This window comes from Trachurus trachurus (assembly GCF_905171665.1).
Source record: "Trachurus trachurus genome assembly, chromosome: 15".
Taxonomy (NCBI): domain Eukaryota; kingdom Metazoa; phylum Chordata; class Actinopteri; order Carangiformes; family Carangidae; genus Trachurus; species Trachurus trachurus.
Window position 1 is genome coordinate 13,250,327 of NC_139906.1, and position 16,834 is coordinate 13,267,160.

A 16,834-nucleotide genomic window follows, 5' to 3' on the forward strand; every position below is an offset into this window, starting at 1 on the left:
ATGTCCAACTACACTGTTTCCTGTCTGATATTCTTGGGTCCATGTTTTCAGCTCAGAAACACAACATAAGCTGCTCTATGTGGGTTAAGGTTCATAGCCCCCTCTAGTGGAGGGAAACTTCTCACTTGACAACTAAAGATCAATAACAAACACTTAACCCCCCCAATTAGTATTTTTTAAAAAGTAATAAATGGTTTACACCATACACACTGTAATATAGTTGTATACCGATATAAGAACATTTATTACAAATTATTTTGTAAAAAATACATCTGTTACTGTTGTATAAGCAGTTAATGAATTTTGAATAATGATTTTGTGATTTTGCACATGGAAAAAAATAGATTACAGTCTGTTAAGTATTCACAGATTTCACAAAGAGATGATGACCTTGAAAGTCCATTCCTGACCTTGGAAATGGGCATAAGGTTTATAGGAGTTGCAGCTGACAGTTGTTGTCTGATTAATCTGTGGGTGGTATTTATTTTCAATGATCTGATTCATAAAATGTGAAAAAAAAACTGGAGGAAAAAAACCAAAAACATTCAGTTCATTATCATAATGGATGAAGGAAACCGACAAATAATTACATTGGACGGTCTGGCAGCAGCGACCTTTTGACAGTTCTTGATTAAAAATGACAGAAATGATCAGTTACCGAGCTAATTGCTTATTAATTTCTAATTAATCAACTCATCATTTCAGCTCAAGTAGTTAGAAAAAAATAAATAAATTCAAGGCCAACATGCTCAATTTATTTTCTCCTCGAGGTCTCCCCACTAGTCTAGTATAAACATACTGACTTATTGAGTAAGACGGATATTATTACAAAAACAAATGCTTCATATTTCATGTTAAGTATGAAGTTATATTTTCTATAACCATGTTGGATTGTCAGTCATTAACTATACACCAGGCACAGATGCATCACAGCAGAACTTGAAATACATTAATCATTTAATTGGTTTTATATCTGTTACAATATTATAGAAGTGCACTGTATTCATAAAATAGAAAAAATGGAGTCTCACAATTGTGACTTACTATATCATTTAATTCAGCTTAATAAGTATCCAGAATGTAAACAAATGAAAGCGGAAAAAAACAAGACACTTATTTATTTCTAATCATCTTTATTTGTAATTATGAGATGCTATTCTAATTAATTATGAAATATGAAATCATAACTGTGAGATAAAGAAGTTATGAGATAAGGTCTCAAAAAGGTTTTCTTTTTGTCTGAATGCATTGTGATTCTGTTGAGTAGCCTACGTCAGCTGCCTGCAATGAATGATTTTTATTTGGCAGCAGCAGAAACAAGAGGTAAACAAGACATCTGGAATTTGATCTTTTATAATGTAGGTTATGCTTGGGAATGAATGTTGGCAAACTGCTTCTTGTATGCACACATTTAGCGATGACATCTGACTTCCTGTCTGTGGCTACTTGTTGAACATAAAGTCTCGTTTTGGCTCAGTTTTGGTCTCCTCCACTAATCCTTGAGGGAAATATCTCCTCTCATGAAAACAACACAATGAACCAAGGCAGCGAAAGAAACTGTAAAGATCTGTGGTCGATGATGATAGGACGTGGTCATTAAAAACGTTGAAATACTGGTAGCCAGTTGATCAACTATTAATCATTAGATCACTTTTATACTTTTTATTGTTCCTAAATGCTAAGCGTATAAGAGTTGATAACTTCAGATCATGCTGATCTAACGTTATGCTGATGATACACACATTTCTAGATTCTGTGACTTGCACTTTCCCAGGATATCAATGTTTCTGAAGTCCAGCTTGAATAACTGGCCATAAATCTGCCTGTAGATCTTAAATTTGCCCGAGAAGCCCTTTTTTTTAAAGCATAAATGTAATCCGGTGACAGTCGTCTGTGCGTCCATGGAGACCCTGCAAACAGGAACCAATGATAGCTAATTTGGCATTGTTTTAATGAGGTCAAAATGTAAACAAATATCAGCTAGAGATCACATCAAGGTTCATGTAGCTCACAGAATAACTCAAGGAATCCATCAAACAGAAATAATGGAAACTGTATTTCCTAACTCTTGGAACATGGAGCGTGACTATCAAATTTCGTCTTCATGGGATAAAAACAAGTTTCTTTTAAATAACCGTAAACACAGAAGAGCAAAAATCCCACAAACGCTCCACGGAGCCGATCATCAATCAGAACAGCAAGTTTTATTTATTGTTTCCAGCTGCACTGTATACTATATGTTCACCTTGTACAAGAAACAAATACAAATACTCACACTAAAAACCAAACAATCTGCTAGCAGCTGTCTCTTGCTATTATCATGGAGCTAAAGGGATGGATGTGGCTGCTGCTGTTCTCAGAGGGCACGGTGCCTCCGGGGGCCACAGCTGGCTTTCATTAGAGCAGAAAAACAAAAAAAGAAGAAGAAACTATAAGGAGGAGGAGAAAGGGAGGGAGGGAGGGAGGGAAGGAGGAGTCGGTCACATAAGACTATGATTATAATAACATTTAACAAGGCAATACAAATCTAACAGGACTGAAAACCTTGAACATCAAAAAACATACATTTGATATATAAAAAAAAAATACCACAATGGAGAATAGAGGTGGAGACATGAAAAGCCATAATCCAGACTTGTTTTTCTTCTCAGTTCAGATTTGGACAGATTTGAAGGTTAATTATTAGTTTTTTTTTGTTTTTCCTGAGTCAGAAAGAAATGTACTGTTTTTTTTCCTACCTGGTCCGAGCTGGTGCTGGGAAGTACTGCAGGTCCTTTGGATGAAAACAGATCATATCTGGGACACAATAACCAAATATCATAGGTACCTCAGTTCAGCAGAGTTGGAAATGTTACAACAGCACAATTTGACGTATAATATCTAACCCCGACTGGAAGTCTGTTTTCTCCTTTTTCTTTCCTTTTTTTTAATTCATTTTTTTTGGTTTTTTATCTCATAAGCCAAAATGTCCTTCCTGGGACTGCCCCGCGTCCCGTCTCTACATTCAGGGGCCACAAGCCACAACAATCAGGAAAGAGCAAAGATGCCAAGAGTCCAGATTATAACTGATGCTGCTGTTGTCGTGAGCTGACTTTTCTTGTCTTGCTATAACATATGTGTAGCTGTAAATCCATTCATTTTCACACATTGAAGAACAGAACAACAGATATTCATTTGCAACAGAAACACAATATAGGATAAACAGAAGTAAAAAAAACAAAAAACAAACAAAACAAAAAAAACACAAGACATGTTTGCGCTGAAATGGGTGAAACTGTGGAGGGAGGAGGGGAATAAAGGAGGCTCGACCAAGTCACTGTCCTGTCATGCTCTTCCTTGAAAGCAGGGAGGTCAGATTTCCGTCCTGTACGCTGCAGCGTCAACGTGTCCCAGGCGTCAGGAGGAATCTCCCTGGAATATACTCGAAAGTAAAGATAAAAACAAAAGGACGACTTAAATCGATGGAGGAACAAGAACAAGATATGAAGGGAGGAGAAGTTTCAGATCTTCGGCGCATGAGTTCGATGGTCAGTCCCATCTTAGTGTGGCAGCACGTGTGTTTGTGTGTCTGTCTGTGTGTGTGTGTGTGTGTGTGTTAACGTCCACTGACTGTCCTCCACTTGGGCCTAGTGGTTTCATTACAAAAAAGAAAAAGAGTGAAACGTTTGCCCGGCAGGCAGTCTGCTGGTAGGTTCAGATGGCTGAAGTCAAGCGTACAGTTGGATGGTTGAATTGGTAGGTCGCTGAGGTTTTTCTTTTTTTTTGAAGCCCCCTCCCCTGCTCAGTCGCAGCAGCAGCGGCGGCAGCAGCAGCAGCAGCAGCAGCAGCAGCAGTCCTACGGCTCAGTCATGTGCTCTCTCATGGGGTCGCCATGTTTGGAGGGTTGGTTGGGGGAGGTGGCCTGTGACGGATGGGTACCAGGGGGCAAGGTGTGGGTGATGGGAACACCCCCGGGCACCAACCCCTCCATAGGTCCAGGAATCCCACCGGGGGCGACGCCCACCACACCAGGAGGGAATCTGGAAAACGGACAGGAGGTGATCAGCGGACATGAACAAGAAGAGCAGAGCAGCAAGGGAAAACTGTTCAACTGAAAGTAACGTTATCTATGAACGACAAGTCCAGCTGCTCGGAGCAGGATCAGCTCTATAAACCTTCAACTAATATTTGTTAAACTGAGCTTAAGATAGAAAGACTGAACTCATGAAATCAGAACAAATGTGTATTAAACTGATCTCATATATCGATACACTGTTGGAGTATACACTCAAACATTAAAGGGCATTTCCAGTCGTAATCAATGTTTACCTCAGATATCAGGTCACTTGTTATGATCAGTTCATTTTCATACCATCCATACTCCTAACTGCAGCATGTGGACATTTATATTTGTTTTTGTTCAAGAAGAAGCCGCGGTAAGTCTGAATTTTGATTTAATTTAATTGTAAAGCGAATTTTAAAATATAAATGATGGTCAAAAGGATGTTACTTGCAATATATAAATATATAAATAGAATATAAATGTCCACATGCTGCAGTTGGGAGTATGAATGGTATGAAATGAACTGGTGACCTATCTGAGGTAAACATTGATTACGACTGGAAATGCCCTTTAACAGTCAACAGATCTAAGCAACGTCACCTCTGTGAAACATAAATATACAGTAGGTACAAGGTTAAAGTGCATGGAGGCAATCAATGAGAATGTTAGGGCTCCTAATGTGGTGTAAATCAGGATCTAAAGGCTCATTCACCCAGATTATATGTACAGTATATATTGATTGTTTGCTCAAATTTCCAAATTGCCATTTTTTGGTTGTTTCATGGTGTCAAAAAATCGTGTGTTCAGTAAATGGGAAAACACTTTTTCTGGGTGAATTGATCCTTTACTACAGGGAGCTACGGTGAAAGTGTGGAGGGAAACTTTCATAGTAAATGAAACAACTGATAATCTCCCAGGTTTGTTGACAGGGGGTTTACAACAGCAAAAATACAAAAAACAGTCATTGCACCATTTACATCTTTACACAATCTGTAAAACTGTAGTCAGGTTTCTTCTGCAGCTCTGTTTCAGGGTGGCTGTGGGGCAGGGGAGCTGGGGGCATTGATGGGATGCTGGGTAGTGTGGGTACAGTTACAGGACATGAGTGTGAAGTAGGAAGAGGCTACAGATTTGAATGGGATTTGTTTGTTTTTTTATTAATTATGTTTTTCGTTAGCCCTGGCCTGTGGGCCAGCTGTGGGAGGATTCATTTACCTGGTTGAGAATTAGGTATATAATTTGTCCTGCATTCCCCCCGTTGCTATGGCCTGTACCATGGTTTGGTTCACTCGGCTGTGTGAGAGAAGCAGTTCAGTCTGGTTGAGACACTATAGAGACTGAGAAACCAAGGGATAAATTCATTTGGGGCCACGTTCTGTGTATAAATACGCCACAAAAACTAGGACCCGTCCTAATAATATTCAGGAAAAGAAAGTCAGAATTGTGACAAACATACACATGAACATCTAGACTAGACTAGACCCCCCCCCTCTGTGTGAAGCCTCAGGTGTTGATCTGTCACAGGTGGTCTCTGCGTGATGTGAGTTGCCTGCTGGATTCACATAAACCCGCCTCCTACCTGTAGGCAGCGCCGTTGATCTCAGGGTGAACTTGAGGCTGCTGCTGCTCCATCATCCCCCAGGGCGCCGAGGTGACAAAGAACTCTTTGTTGACGCAGTTTCGGAGGCTGTCGGGGATCCGGCCTGTGTCGCGCGGGGTGGGGGTAGGGGGGCAAGATGGAAGATCAGTGAGAACAGGGGGGGAAACGTTAATAAAAAACAACAAAGTGTGCGTTCAAAGACGTCACCATACCAGTGATTGCTCTGCGTATTTCCGTGGCGGCGGCCTCTCTCATCTCCAGTGACGCCTGCTCGCTGTACCAGGCGGTGTGGGGCGTGCAGATCAAGTTGGGGGCGTCTTTCAGAGGACCTTGTGAAAAACTACAACAGCAAAAGACAGAAACAAAGTGAGACATGTACATATACAAGAGAAAGAACATTTTTAAAACAGTGAACTGAGTCCATGAATGCATCATCATAAACACCTGAAAGGCTCTGACTCATGGACGTCCAAGGCGGCCCCCCGTATCCTGCCTTCTTTCAGGGCCTGAGCCAAAGCTTTCTCATCCACCAGACCTCCCCGTGCAGAGTTGACCAGGAAAGCACCTTGACGCATCTATACACACACAAACATATATATATATATATATAGCAGATACATTTTTATCCTCTCGATTCTGCAATAAACACATAATTGCTCTGGGATGGGTTCACCCAGAGGTGCTGTCACTAGCTCGGTGCTGCATAGGGGATATTTTGTAAAAAACCCAATACAAGGAAAGACAAAATGCTTTTAAATAAAGAACGACAAGATAACAATTAACTCTTAACCTTTCATCTTCACACAAACTCTTATTTGGGGTCTAATAGAAACTAGCACTAGATGAACGTGGCAGATTGAAGAGTGACGAAAACACTCGGGTCTGTCAGTTTCAGCTGCTGTGCATTAGGGTTAATCGGAAGTGTCAGTGTGAGTGCGTGGGGTTGTTTGTCTCTGTGATGGACTGACAGCCTGACAGCCCCCCCCCCCCCCCCCCCCCCCCCCCCCCTCTCGCCTGATGTCATCTAAGGTATAGCTAATGGATGGATGAAGTTATAAAAACACCGTCTGCACTTCAGTCGACCTCCTCCAGGTGGCAGCAGTGATCAGAAGAGGAGGATGTGCAGTAAGATTTTGCACAAAGTGTCTCTTGCATTTATCAAATCTGCTCATATAGATTTATCATTGACCCACCTCCAATCCAGAAACAAACAAAAAAACACCTTAATAGTTAAAGGTATGCTGTTAACTGTTAACTTAGCTGCTGATTCACCACAGGCCTGGTTAACTTGTTTGCCTGGACATGCAGCTCGTTCATCTGCCAACTGTGACTTGGCCCGGCGGTGGCATTCTTTGGTTTGTCGCTTTCCTGGCAGCTCACAATAGGTGTGGTGTGCACAAGTATGTCAAAATACAGATTGTATTGCAGGATAAATGTCCTGACTCCATGTGGAGGAAATGTTCAAAGGTTTATTGTGTAAGAATGTCAAATTACTGTGCACAATCTGAGTTTTGTTTTTACTTAAACCCTGAGATCATCCAGTAAAGGTCTACTAGCTATCCCAAGAATACACTCAAAGTCAGCTCATGGTGCTTTCAGCCATTATGGTCCTACTCTTTGAAATTCCCTACCACACAAAATCAGGTTTGCTGCAACAGTATCTTGTTTTAAAAGCAGACTAAAAACATTTGTTTTCTCACAAGCTTTTAGTTTTTAATTGTTTTTAATTTGCAACTTTACCTTCTTTTTGTCTTTTTGTGCTTTTACGTGTATTCCTGCTTTGTTTTGTTTTTGTGAAGCACATTGAGCGCTTGTCACATGAAATGTACTATATAAATACAATTTTTTTTGTTGTTAAACATAAAAATATATGTACTGCTCTAACACACACACACAAACATCTTGGCATTCTTTTGGTCACACTAACAGAAACATAAGATGTATCGACAACAATATGAAAAGATGCACCTCCCCCAAATCTCTACATCTCTCTTATTCTGGATCCTTTTTTTTCCTTTGTATTTCCTTGCATGGACTTACTCCGAGTGTCTCACCACTCATTAAAAGATTGTTTAAACAGCCTATAATTGGAAGTTGCTAACAAAGGAGCGCTGGCAGCCAAAGAATGCCGTTGGCCGGCCAAGTCAGCTGGCAGTTTGCTGGGTTAAAGCTGCTCTACCAACTTCGGAGAACCATTAGCTTGGTAAGGAGAGTGTGCAGGCTGCTCTGGAGGGTAATGAGGGAGAGCCTCTGACAAATCAAGGCTTGTTGGTGTTTGATACTGTCATGTGTTTAATGTAAATTCAGTTTCCTTTACTCTCCATCACCTGAGGCTTATCTAAGAATAAAGATAAACTATTCATTTTCCCCGACCTGTTTGATGGTGAAGTCGTTGATGAGGTGGTGGTTGTGTTCGTTCAGGTTGCAGTGCAGGGAGACGCAGTCGCTCTGGTAGAGCAAGTCCTGGAGCGTGTAGACCCGCTGAACGCCCAGCGAACGCTCCAAGCCGTCCTGGAGGTAGGGGTCGTAGAAGATCACGTTGAAGCCGAACGCCTTAGCCCGCATTGCCACCGCCTGGCCTGAGCGACCTGAGGAGCAAGAAAGAAAGAAAGAGATGATTTAAACTCCAGTTGAATAGTTTTTATCCTTGGCCTTTGGAAAATACATTCATCACTTTCACACTGAAAAGATTGACTCTTTAACCTATAACTTGTTTGACAGATAATTGATCACAACAGCTGTGATTTAGTGATTGATCAGGATGTTTCTACTTATCATATTCTATAAAAGATCTCAGCTTCTGGAAAACGCTCTTGTTTTCCAGACAATGTATCCAAACGATTTTGCTGATCTCTGACTTTTCCTTCGGCCCACCATGAGGCTGACATTTTTATTTTTGAGTGAGAAGTTTCCACAATTATCGACTGGATTTCCATGAAATTCAGTTTTTAAGGTTGTGTCCCCTTCGGGATGAATAATATTCCCTGAGCTGATCCCATAGCATCACCATCATCATTAAAATTGTAATGTATCTAATCCTCTAGTTTACAGCCGCAGCTATAATTTTTGTCTACTGCTAATGAGGCTAACTTTTCAACAACTCCATGTTGTCATTGCTGTGCTAGCCTCACAGTATGGTGATAGACTCTTTGTCTTGCTCACACCTTTTTGACATTTAACAATTATGAAAATTACACAGACGGATTAGTCAATAACTGAAATAATATTTTTTACAGCCTTAATGAGTAACAACAAACATGTTAAGCAATAAAAACATAACAAAGTGATAAGCACATTAGCACTTCTATCTGAAAAAAAAAAAACCAAAACATTTTAATGATCCAACCTCAAATAAAACAGCTGCCTTGAAAAAACGAAACAGGGAAAAACAGTCGCTCTCACAATATGAAAATGGGCAGATAAAATAAAATACATTTTAATATCTGACGTCTGAGGATTTTTCTAGTGTCTGAGTAAGACCCTGCTGGACACAGTCGTAGTCATAAAGTTACTGACCACACAGGTCCTGTCAAAGAAAAAAAAAGAAGAACAATCCTCTGCTTGAGGATGGCCGCACACTCACCCACGCTCCTCTGAGAGCAAATGGTTCTGAAGATGTGCTGCGAGCGCAAACACTCCCACATACGTTGTCACAAGAGCATCACCGAGTCGACCTGTTGTAACTTTACATGGTGTCACGTCGGTGCAGTAAAACCTCCAAGGGGGGACACTCACCAAAGCCGATGAGGCCGAGCGTCTCTCCTCGGATCCTGGCTGCCCCCGACGCCACCTCCCGGATCTGCTCCACGCTCTGGACCCGCGTGCCCTCCCGGAGGGCCTGGTACAACCAGGTGTTTCGTCGATACAGGTTGAGGACGTGACAGAGCGTAGAGTCTGCTGTTTCTTCTACCGCCGCTGAGGGAATATTACACACTGCGATGCCTGGGAAAGACAATGGCAATGACCCACACCTCAAATTAGTACTTACTTAAATACCTGTCAGATCTAATAGTTATAATTACTGTAGGTGTTTTGAGGAGAGATTTGTCTGTAGGTTTTTATTTCACAAAATAATTGGCAGGAAATTTCTCTCTTTTTTTGACCTTGTACAATATAAAAAAATAAAACTGTGAAACTAAACTGAGACGGATAAGAGCATAACAGCTAATTATGTTCATGAAAAGAACTCAAAAACAAAAACTGAAATGTATTAGCAGCACAAATGACAATAATTAGGATATCACAGTGAATCCTGCTCTCATACAAACATATGCCGAAGGGGCCAAATGGGAATCTGGGGGAGAGTTTCATACCAGTTGGAGCATCTGCTCTGAATATGCAATCAGTAGCATTACATATTCTGTTTACAGTATGTAATAATTCTTGTTACATATGTTGTTTATATTAAGTCGGTAATACAACCACAGTTTGGTTTGGCCCTGGTCCAGAGGTGTACTATCCTTATTCATAATGCATCATTTCTCTTTTTGTTGATGTTTTCTTTAGTTCGTCTCATGTGCTACTGAATAAATGAGCCATATGTGCAGACAGGACTCTCCTCGTTCTTTATTCTCAGCACGCGACGACCTCACTTATTTATATCTATCTCCCTCCTCCGTTGTCTCACCGAGCTCCCCGGCCGCCTTGATGTCAATGTTGTCGTAGCCACTGCCGATGCGGATGATGATGCGCAGCGCCTTGAACTTCTCCAGGTCCTCTCTGGTCAGGGTGATGGTGTGGTACATCATGGCTCCTACTGCCTCATTCAGCACCTGCGGGGGGGGGGGGGGGGTTTACAGCTGGTCATCACTGTCATATTGCAATCAGTATTTCCTAAACAATCATTTCCTGTGTTGGAGACGTGAAGGAAAACGGAGCATTTCCATCTGCATGTTTATTACGATCACAATGTCATTATTGTTCGTAATCATTATCATCCCCACATTGATATTCAGATGGTTTTCCCACAACGGTGTATGTATGAGCAACTTGTTGCGACTAACATGAATAAGAGTGCTTTCACCACCTCCCATTTTCCTGGACCTAAGTTTATGTCTGCTATTCTTCATCTAAATGCAAATGGATTGTTTATGTGCGCTCTAAAATATGAGTGGTTGTCTGTGTGTTTATTATGAGTGCTTGCCAAAGCTGGTTTTTGTCACAATCCATTCATTCAGCCTGTATGCAAACAAGCTTAGAGTGGATGCAGGCAGCCCCATAAAGTAAACTGACAGCTGCTGAGGAACCCAGAAAGCATAAGCAAGTAGCTGCTGCTGCTGTTGCTGCTGCTGTTGCTGCTGCTGCTGCTGCTGCTCCACGGCTGCTAAATAACAGGTTTAAATTCACAACCCACTAACTGAATTAACCTAACCAAGCCGGATTACCATAGCCATGAATTTTCATACAGCATTTTTATTGAAGCTAGCCTTAGCAGGAACTGGATGCTAAAGTCAAGGTTAAAGCTGCCCTCGTGCATTAATCCTATTACTTTTAGAGAAGAAGGCCGTTATAGCAGGCTTGGCTGGAGGCGATGCTGGAAAATGACGAAGAAGAAGAATCACAGCGGTATCTTCAGCAACAGGAATTTAAGCTGAGAGGGAGTTGACATGAAGTGGAAAAAATGAGCAAATGGGTTTTGTATTGTGCTAATTAGTTGAAGGAGGAATCATGAATTTTACAAAGAAAGCCCATGCATCAATTAACAATGGCAACTCTCTACAGCAGGCCTGAAATATTAACATATTTACAGCCTGTGAGAAATAACTGAGTATGGATATTCAGTTTTTAATAGGAAGTTAATAGAACTGTAACTTTATAGATATATTTTTGAGTTTAGGAGTGAGTCTATGCTATGCTATGCTAATCGCTGAGGTTTAGCTTTCAAAGTTAGCCATCTCAGTTAATAAGTTTCGCTTAATTTGCCTGGTCAGCCTCTTTGTTTCAAAGTTGGCCAGGTCAACTCATTCTGAGCTTTAAAATTAGCCAGATCACACATTTCCCCACTATGTTCCTTACGCTAAGATGATGATCACCACCTGGCTCTGGCTTCCTTATTAGCATGCAGACATATACTGTCCTCTCATTAATGGCTGTGCTCCAATTTTGACCCACATAACTACTTGAATAAATCATTTGATTTTTTTTTTTCTCTCCAAAACCTTTGTTAGCACCGTCTCTTCATCTGTGTATTTTGAACCTTCCTTTGTGATCGTAGGCTAATGGGCTTCAGTCAAAGGAAGAGTCTGACTGAAGGTTTTGGTGATTCACCAGAGGACAACAATGCAGGAAGCTAAGATATGCCAAGTCCTGATCCTTCGTTTTTATACATGAATATTTTCTATTACTCAAAAATGTGAGATTATTCAAAACACAGAGCGTCTAAGTATTGTGAAGGCGCTTACTAAATAACCGCAACGTCCCTGATCGCTACAAGGTCAAGTATCAAATAAATGACTAGAAAAAAAACACAAAATAAATCAATTCAGAGCGCAGTCATTCTTGTATTCATGACATGCTTCATCTCTCTTCAAATGTTCTTTTTGTCCTGACTTCCGTGGCGTTTTCTGCACGAACAAGATACATAAAAGAAATTTTCTGAGTTAGTCCACGTCCTCAGCTGTGGTTCAAGTGTTGAGTGGTTTCACTTTGCACTAAAACAGCAGCAATTCATTACTTCAGCTGTGATTACAGTCACAGTGATACCAAAGACACTTGAAAAACAGGCCGTTTCAAGGGCAGCACTGTATCACAGTAGTTAACGGGCCGTGATTGCTTTCCAATAAATTGATTTTTAACGTGGCCACTAAATTTCCACAGCTCAGCACTGGCTACAGTTTCCACAGATTCCCTGAGTGACAGACTCCTTAATCGATGCATCTGTTCGCTCTCAGGCAGCACCTGCAAAAAAGACAGCAGCGTCCTGTTGTTTGCTCACTTGCTGTGTGAGTTTGTTTATGTAGTTGTGTGTGAACAGTACTTCACTACTGAGACTGGCACTGAGGTTATTAGTCAGTGTGTGTTTGTGTGTGTGTGTATGAGTGTGTGTGTGTGTGAGTGCCCCATCTGTACCCTCTGCTGTGCAGTTATAGTCGTGGGACTGCTGCCAACAACTATACTCCCAGATGGGTCCTCTGTGTGTATAATGTATTCACTATGAGAACATCTTACTGGGCAGAGATTGCTTGTTTGTATGCATGTGCGTGTGTGTGAGCTAAGAAAATACCCAAGTAATGTGAAGGAAAAGACAAAAAATCCAGTTTCTATTTTGCATTTCTTTCATTGCACCTTTTAAATTCCTGTTATTAAGTTGGCACTAAAATAAAACTGACTCCTTTTTCATGGTGAGAAACACTGGAGCTTTCGATAATTTAGTGCGCTGATTTACCATCAAGTGAAACTCTGCCTATTCTCTTTCTGAGTGTAAAGACACAAATCCTCCAGCTTGGATTGTAAAATTGCTCTAGTGCTTTGACAGTAAAATAAGACAAATGTTTCACCCACTCTGGCTCAGAACAATTATACTGCATTTCTATTACCGGCCTCCTCCTCCTCCTCCTCCTTATTTAACAAAGCAGCACTTCAGCACCCAGTGGGATTAGAGTCAGTGATGAAACCATTATGGCTGAACTGGGAGAGTGGAACAAGCCAGTGGGCTGAAATATTATTAAAACATTACAGAGGAGGGGACACGGAGAGAGAGGAAAGGGATGATTCTTCTGAGCTCATCTGACGGCAAATTATTCAAGAATCCCATTCAAAGTTCATATGTGAGAATCACAGCATGTGCCTGCCTCTGCCTCTGAGTTGCGACAGATATCACCACCACTAATGGTGTTACAGAGAACAGTACAGTTTGATGGTTTCAGATTTTTTTCATAGATATAATGCGTGTTACTGTGTGTGAAACTATGCATCTTTTACATGTAAAGACAGTGGAAGAAACAAAAAATAAGTCTTGTATATAATTCATATTGGCAAATAACAATATTTTGACATTGCATCTTATTTTCTAATTTTGTCTGTTTTACTTCGTTTTTGATTATTTCCTCTACAGTTTTTTGTGACATTTGTTTTTGATATCTAACTGAAATGTAAAAAGTAAACCACTAGAAGCACCAGAAACAGACCTGCAAATAAACTTTGAGTGCAAAAGATTTGTTTCATAGAATTTCAACATGGAGACAAAAATGACAAGAATATGATCTGAAGAAAAACAGTAAAATAATTAAATTTTTAGGGCTCTCCAAGTATAAAAATGGCTTATTGCAAAGTCCTTTTTAATGCTAAAACTAAAAAAAACAAAAAAACAAAACAAAACAACAGGCATAAATTAAAATAAGCAAAAAGCTTCTAAAATTAGAGTATAAATAAGGAGCCTTCATAACAAACCCTCAAGGTTTTGGATAAGCAACCATCTTACAGGTTAGTGCTACAGGTTTGTGCTCATGCAGATGACAACTGGACTAATCCAGGCCTATAGAATAAAATGAGACTGATGATGATGATGACTGTGCTGATGACTTTTGTACCTTTTCATGTATCTCCTGTGTGGACTGGGCGTCGCAGAAAGCCACAGTGGCCAGGTCTTTGAGGATGGGCATCTCCACGGTGCAGTCGCGGCCATCCAGCAGCGCCACCAGAGGGCGCGGGTGCATAGGCCCATTCATAATCTGGGGCCGAATACCTGCAGAGAGCCGGAGAGACAGAGGAGCGAGGGAGTTAATTATTTATGTCTGGCACACACAGGGAGCTGCAGAAAGAATCAGTAAAATGCAGAAAATGCATCCCACAGCAGAAAGTGTTTATACGGGCGAGGACTGTGTGTTTTGCTTGTGTGATGGACTGAATCAGTGGCACACACACACGCACACACACAGATACAAACACTCACTCACTCACACACACACACACACACACACACACACACACACACACACACACACACACACACACACACACACACACACACACACACACACACACACACACACACACACACACACACACACACACACACACACACACACACACACACACACCAAAGTGGGATCGATACTTTTGAACCGGACTCAGCTGCTCTCTACTTTAAACCACTATCATCATCTCCCTTACCTGGCAACACACACTCACACACACGCACACACACACGCACACACACACACACACACAATGCTGGTGATATGACTACCCCTCTCCTTTGCTGTTAACAACACTGTTACCAGGCAACAGGTCCTTTCACCCCATGAGGTCATCACCTCCATTATCCTATCACCGTACAGAAGCCGGCAGGCCTACAGTGTGTCCTCTGTGTGTGTGTGTGTGGGTCTACACCCATCGCACACATAACACTTTAAACTAGCCTCGTTCCGACACTGAAGAATATCAGCTGATCCCCAGTAATTAAATCTAAACTCAGGGCGTTCTCAGCAGCCAAATGATAAGATGTAGATTATAAACTCAAATGATGAAGATGATTTGTCTTCTCTGAGAGAGTTTGTGGCGAGTTGTGTGGCTCTACAGAACAAGAACTGTGAATGTGAGTATCTGACATGACTGACTAAAAGATGGAGTGATGCAGCCGGCTGTGACACTGTGCGCCACTTTCCTCTTACTCTCCCTAAAATCACTGTGACGTTTACTTTAGGAAAACAGAGCAACGCTGGAGAAGAAATCTGACAGCATGGACCCACATTCTGCTAAAAAAAAAAAAAAAAAAAGAGGGAAAAAGGAGGGGAAAGAAAAAGGAGAAAAAGAGGAGGAAGGAAGGAAGGGAGGGGAGGGAGGGGGTCCATACATCACCACACTCTGGCTCCCTGCTGCCTGTTGTCATGGTGATTAGAGGATTTGGGCAGGATTATGAAATATTTTATTTAGTGGCATCTGCGCTGCTGGAGAGGACGTCCAGGCCTGCCTGCTCCCTCCCTGTCTGTCGCCCTAACTCCTCTGGTTTTTTTGGGGGAAGCGAGGACGCTGTTTTGTGACCTACACAGCTGCAGCACGCCAACATGCGCCGCTTTCAACACGCCAGATGCATGTACTGTAACGTAAAGGCAAGAGGTGCTTTTGGGAACAGCTTTGGCTATTTGACATGAGAGATGCGGTGTTTTTTTGGGTGTTTTTTTTTTTTTTTGGAGGGTGCTTCTCCCTGCTGTGAAATGGGTGGAGTTCATTTGTGAAAAAAAAAAAAAAAAAGATGTTGTAAATTTCCATGCATCCGACAGAATCTAGCAGCAGCTGAGTCTAAATTTGACAGTGGGTTTTTTGGGCAGTTGGCTGATGTTAGCAGGCTGCTGTCAAAAAAAAAAAAAAAATCTCATCACACAAACACACTATGAGGGAGATTAGTGGAGATTTGCAGCGTTAAACTCTTTATAATAATAACCAATTATGTTCGTTTTCCACACATCGACTGTGATTGTTGCTTATTTAGTCCAAAATATAGAGAATTCGCATCAGAGAAAGTTTGGCTTAATTCAGTAAAACACACTGTTACACATTTTATTAGTGTGTTTATTAAAAATAATCATATCACACACCCCTGTAGTGTCATATCCTCTGAAGGTTTGCAGTGCTACAGTGATACTGAAAACCAAAGGCTGTAAATTATGCAGTTTGATGCGTTTGCACACAAACACACACACGTACACGCACACACACGTACACAGACAACACAGAGAATAACAGACTACCTGCACTACAGAGAAATGGAAATGGGAATAATTTAAAAAAGAGCTTAGCAGTGTGTCATTAATCCCAGCTTTGATAAACTGACACACAGCCTGCATTTTTTTCCCCTTTACTGTTAATTCATCTCAGCGCTGCTTGTTTTCTCTCTGTCTGTTTCTCTCCCTGTTTCTATCAAACCACAGGGGAAGGTGCAACGCGCTCAGACGTCTCTGGGCCGAGAAAACCAAACCGAGGTGTGTAGAGGCGCAAAATCCCGACAAGCAGAGAAGACGAGCCGGAGAGGAGTTCACCAGTCAGGGAATTAAAGATGAAGAACCGGGAGAGGGAGAGCAGCAGGGAAGGAGGAAAGTCTGGTGATGGCTCCAAAGAAAAAAAAAAAAAAACTTGAGAAGGAAAACTAGAGTGTGATCCTATCATCGTTATCTCTTAAACTTCACATTTCCAGCTGGCTGCATGATCGCTTATAAAAATATGGACGGGCCTTTAAAAAGGGCTGTGCCACCCAT

General features: G+C 41.4%; 1 protein-coding gene across 1 annotated transcript in view; it reads right to left on the bottom strand.

Annotated features, from left to right (window-relative positions):
- Positions 1-1,881: 1,881 nt before the first annotated feature.
- LOC310997727 (uncharacterized protein) overlaps positions 1,882-16,834 on the bottom strand; it is a gene marked incomplete at its 5' end in the record, with an annotated part of 34,298 nt that continues 19,345 nt past the window's right edge. The window contains 8 exons of the mRNA XM_083987517.1: positions 1,882-4,019; positions 5,622-5,745; positions 5,855-5,982; positions 6,087-6,217; positions 8,016-8,230; positions 9,378-9,584; positions 10,270-10,414; positions 14,171-14,325. Of these exons, the coding sequence (XP_083843643.1) occupies positions 3,836-4,019; positions 5,622-5,745; positions 5,855-5,982; positions 6,087-6,217; positions 8,016-8,230; positions 9,378-9,584; positions 10,270-10,414; positions 14,171-14,325 (1,289 nt within the window). The 3' untranslated portion in view covers positions 1,882-3,835. The remainder of the gene's footprint in view (positions 4,020-5,621; positions 5,746-5,854; positions 5,983-6,086; positions 6,218-8,015; positions 8,231-9,377; positions 9,585-10,269; positions 10,415-14,170; positions 14,326-16,834) is intronic.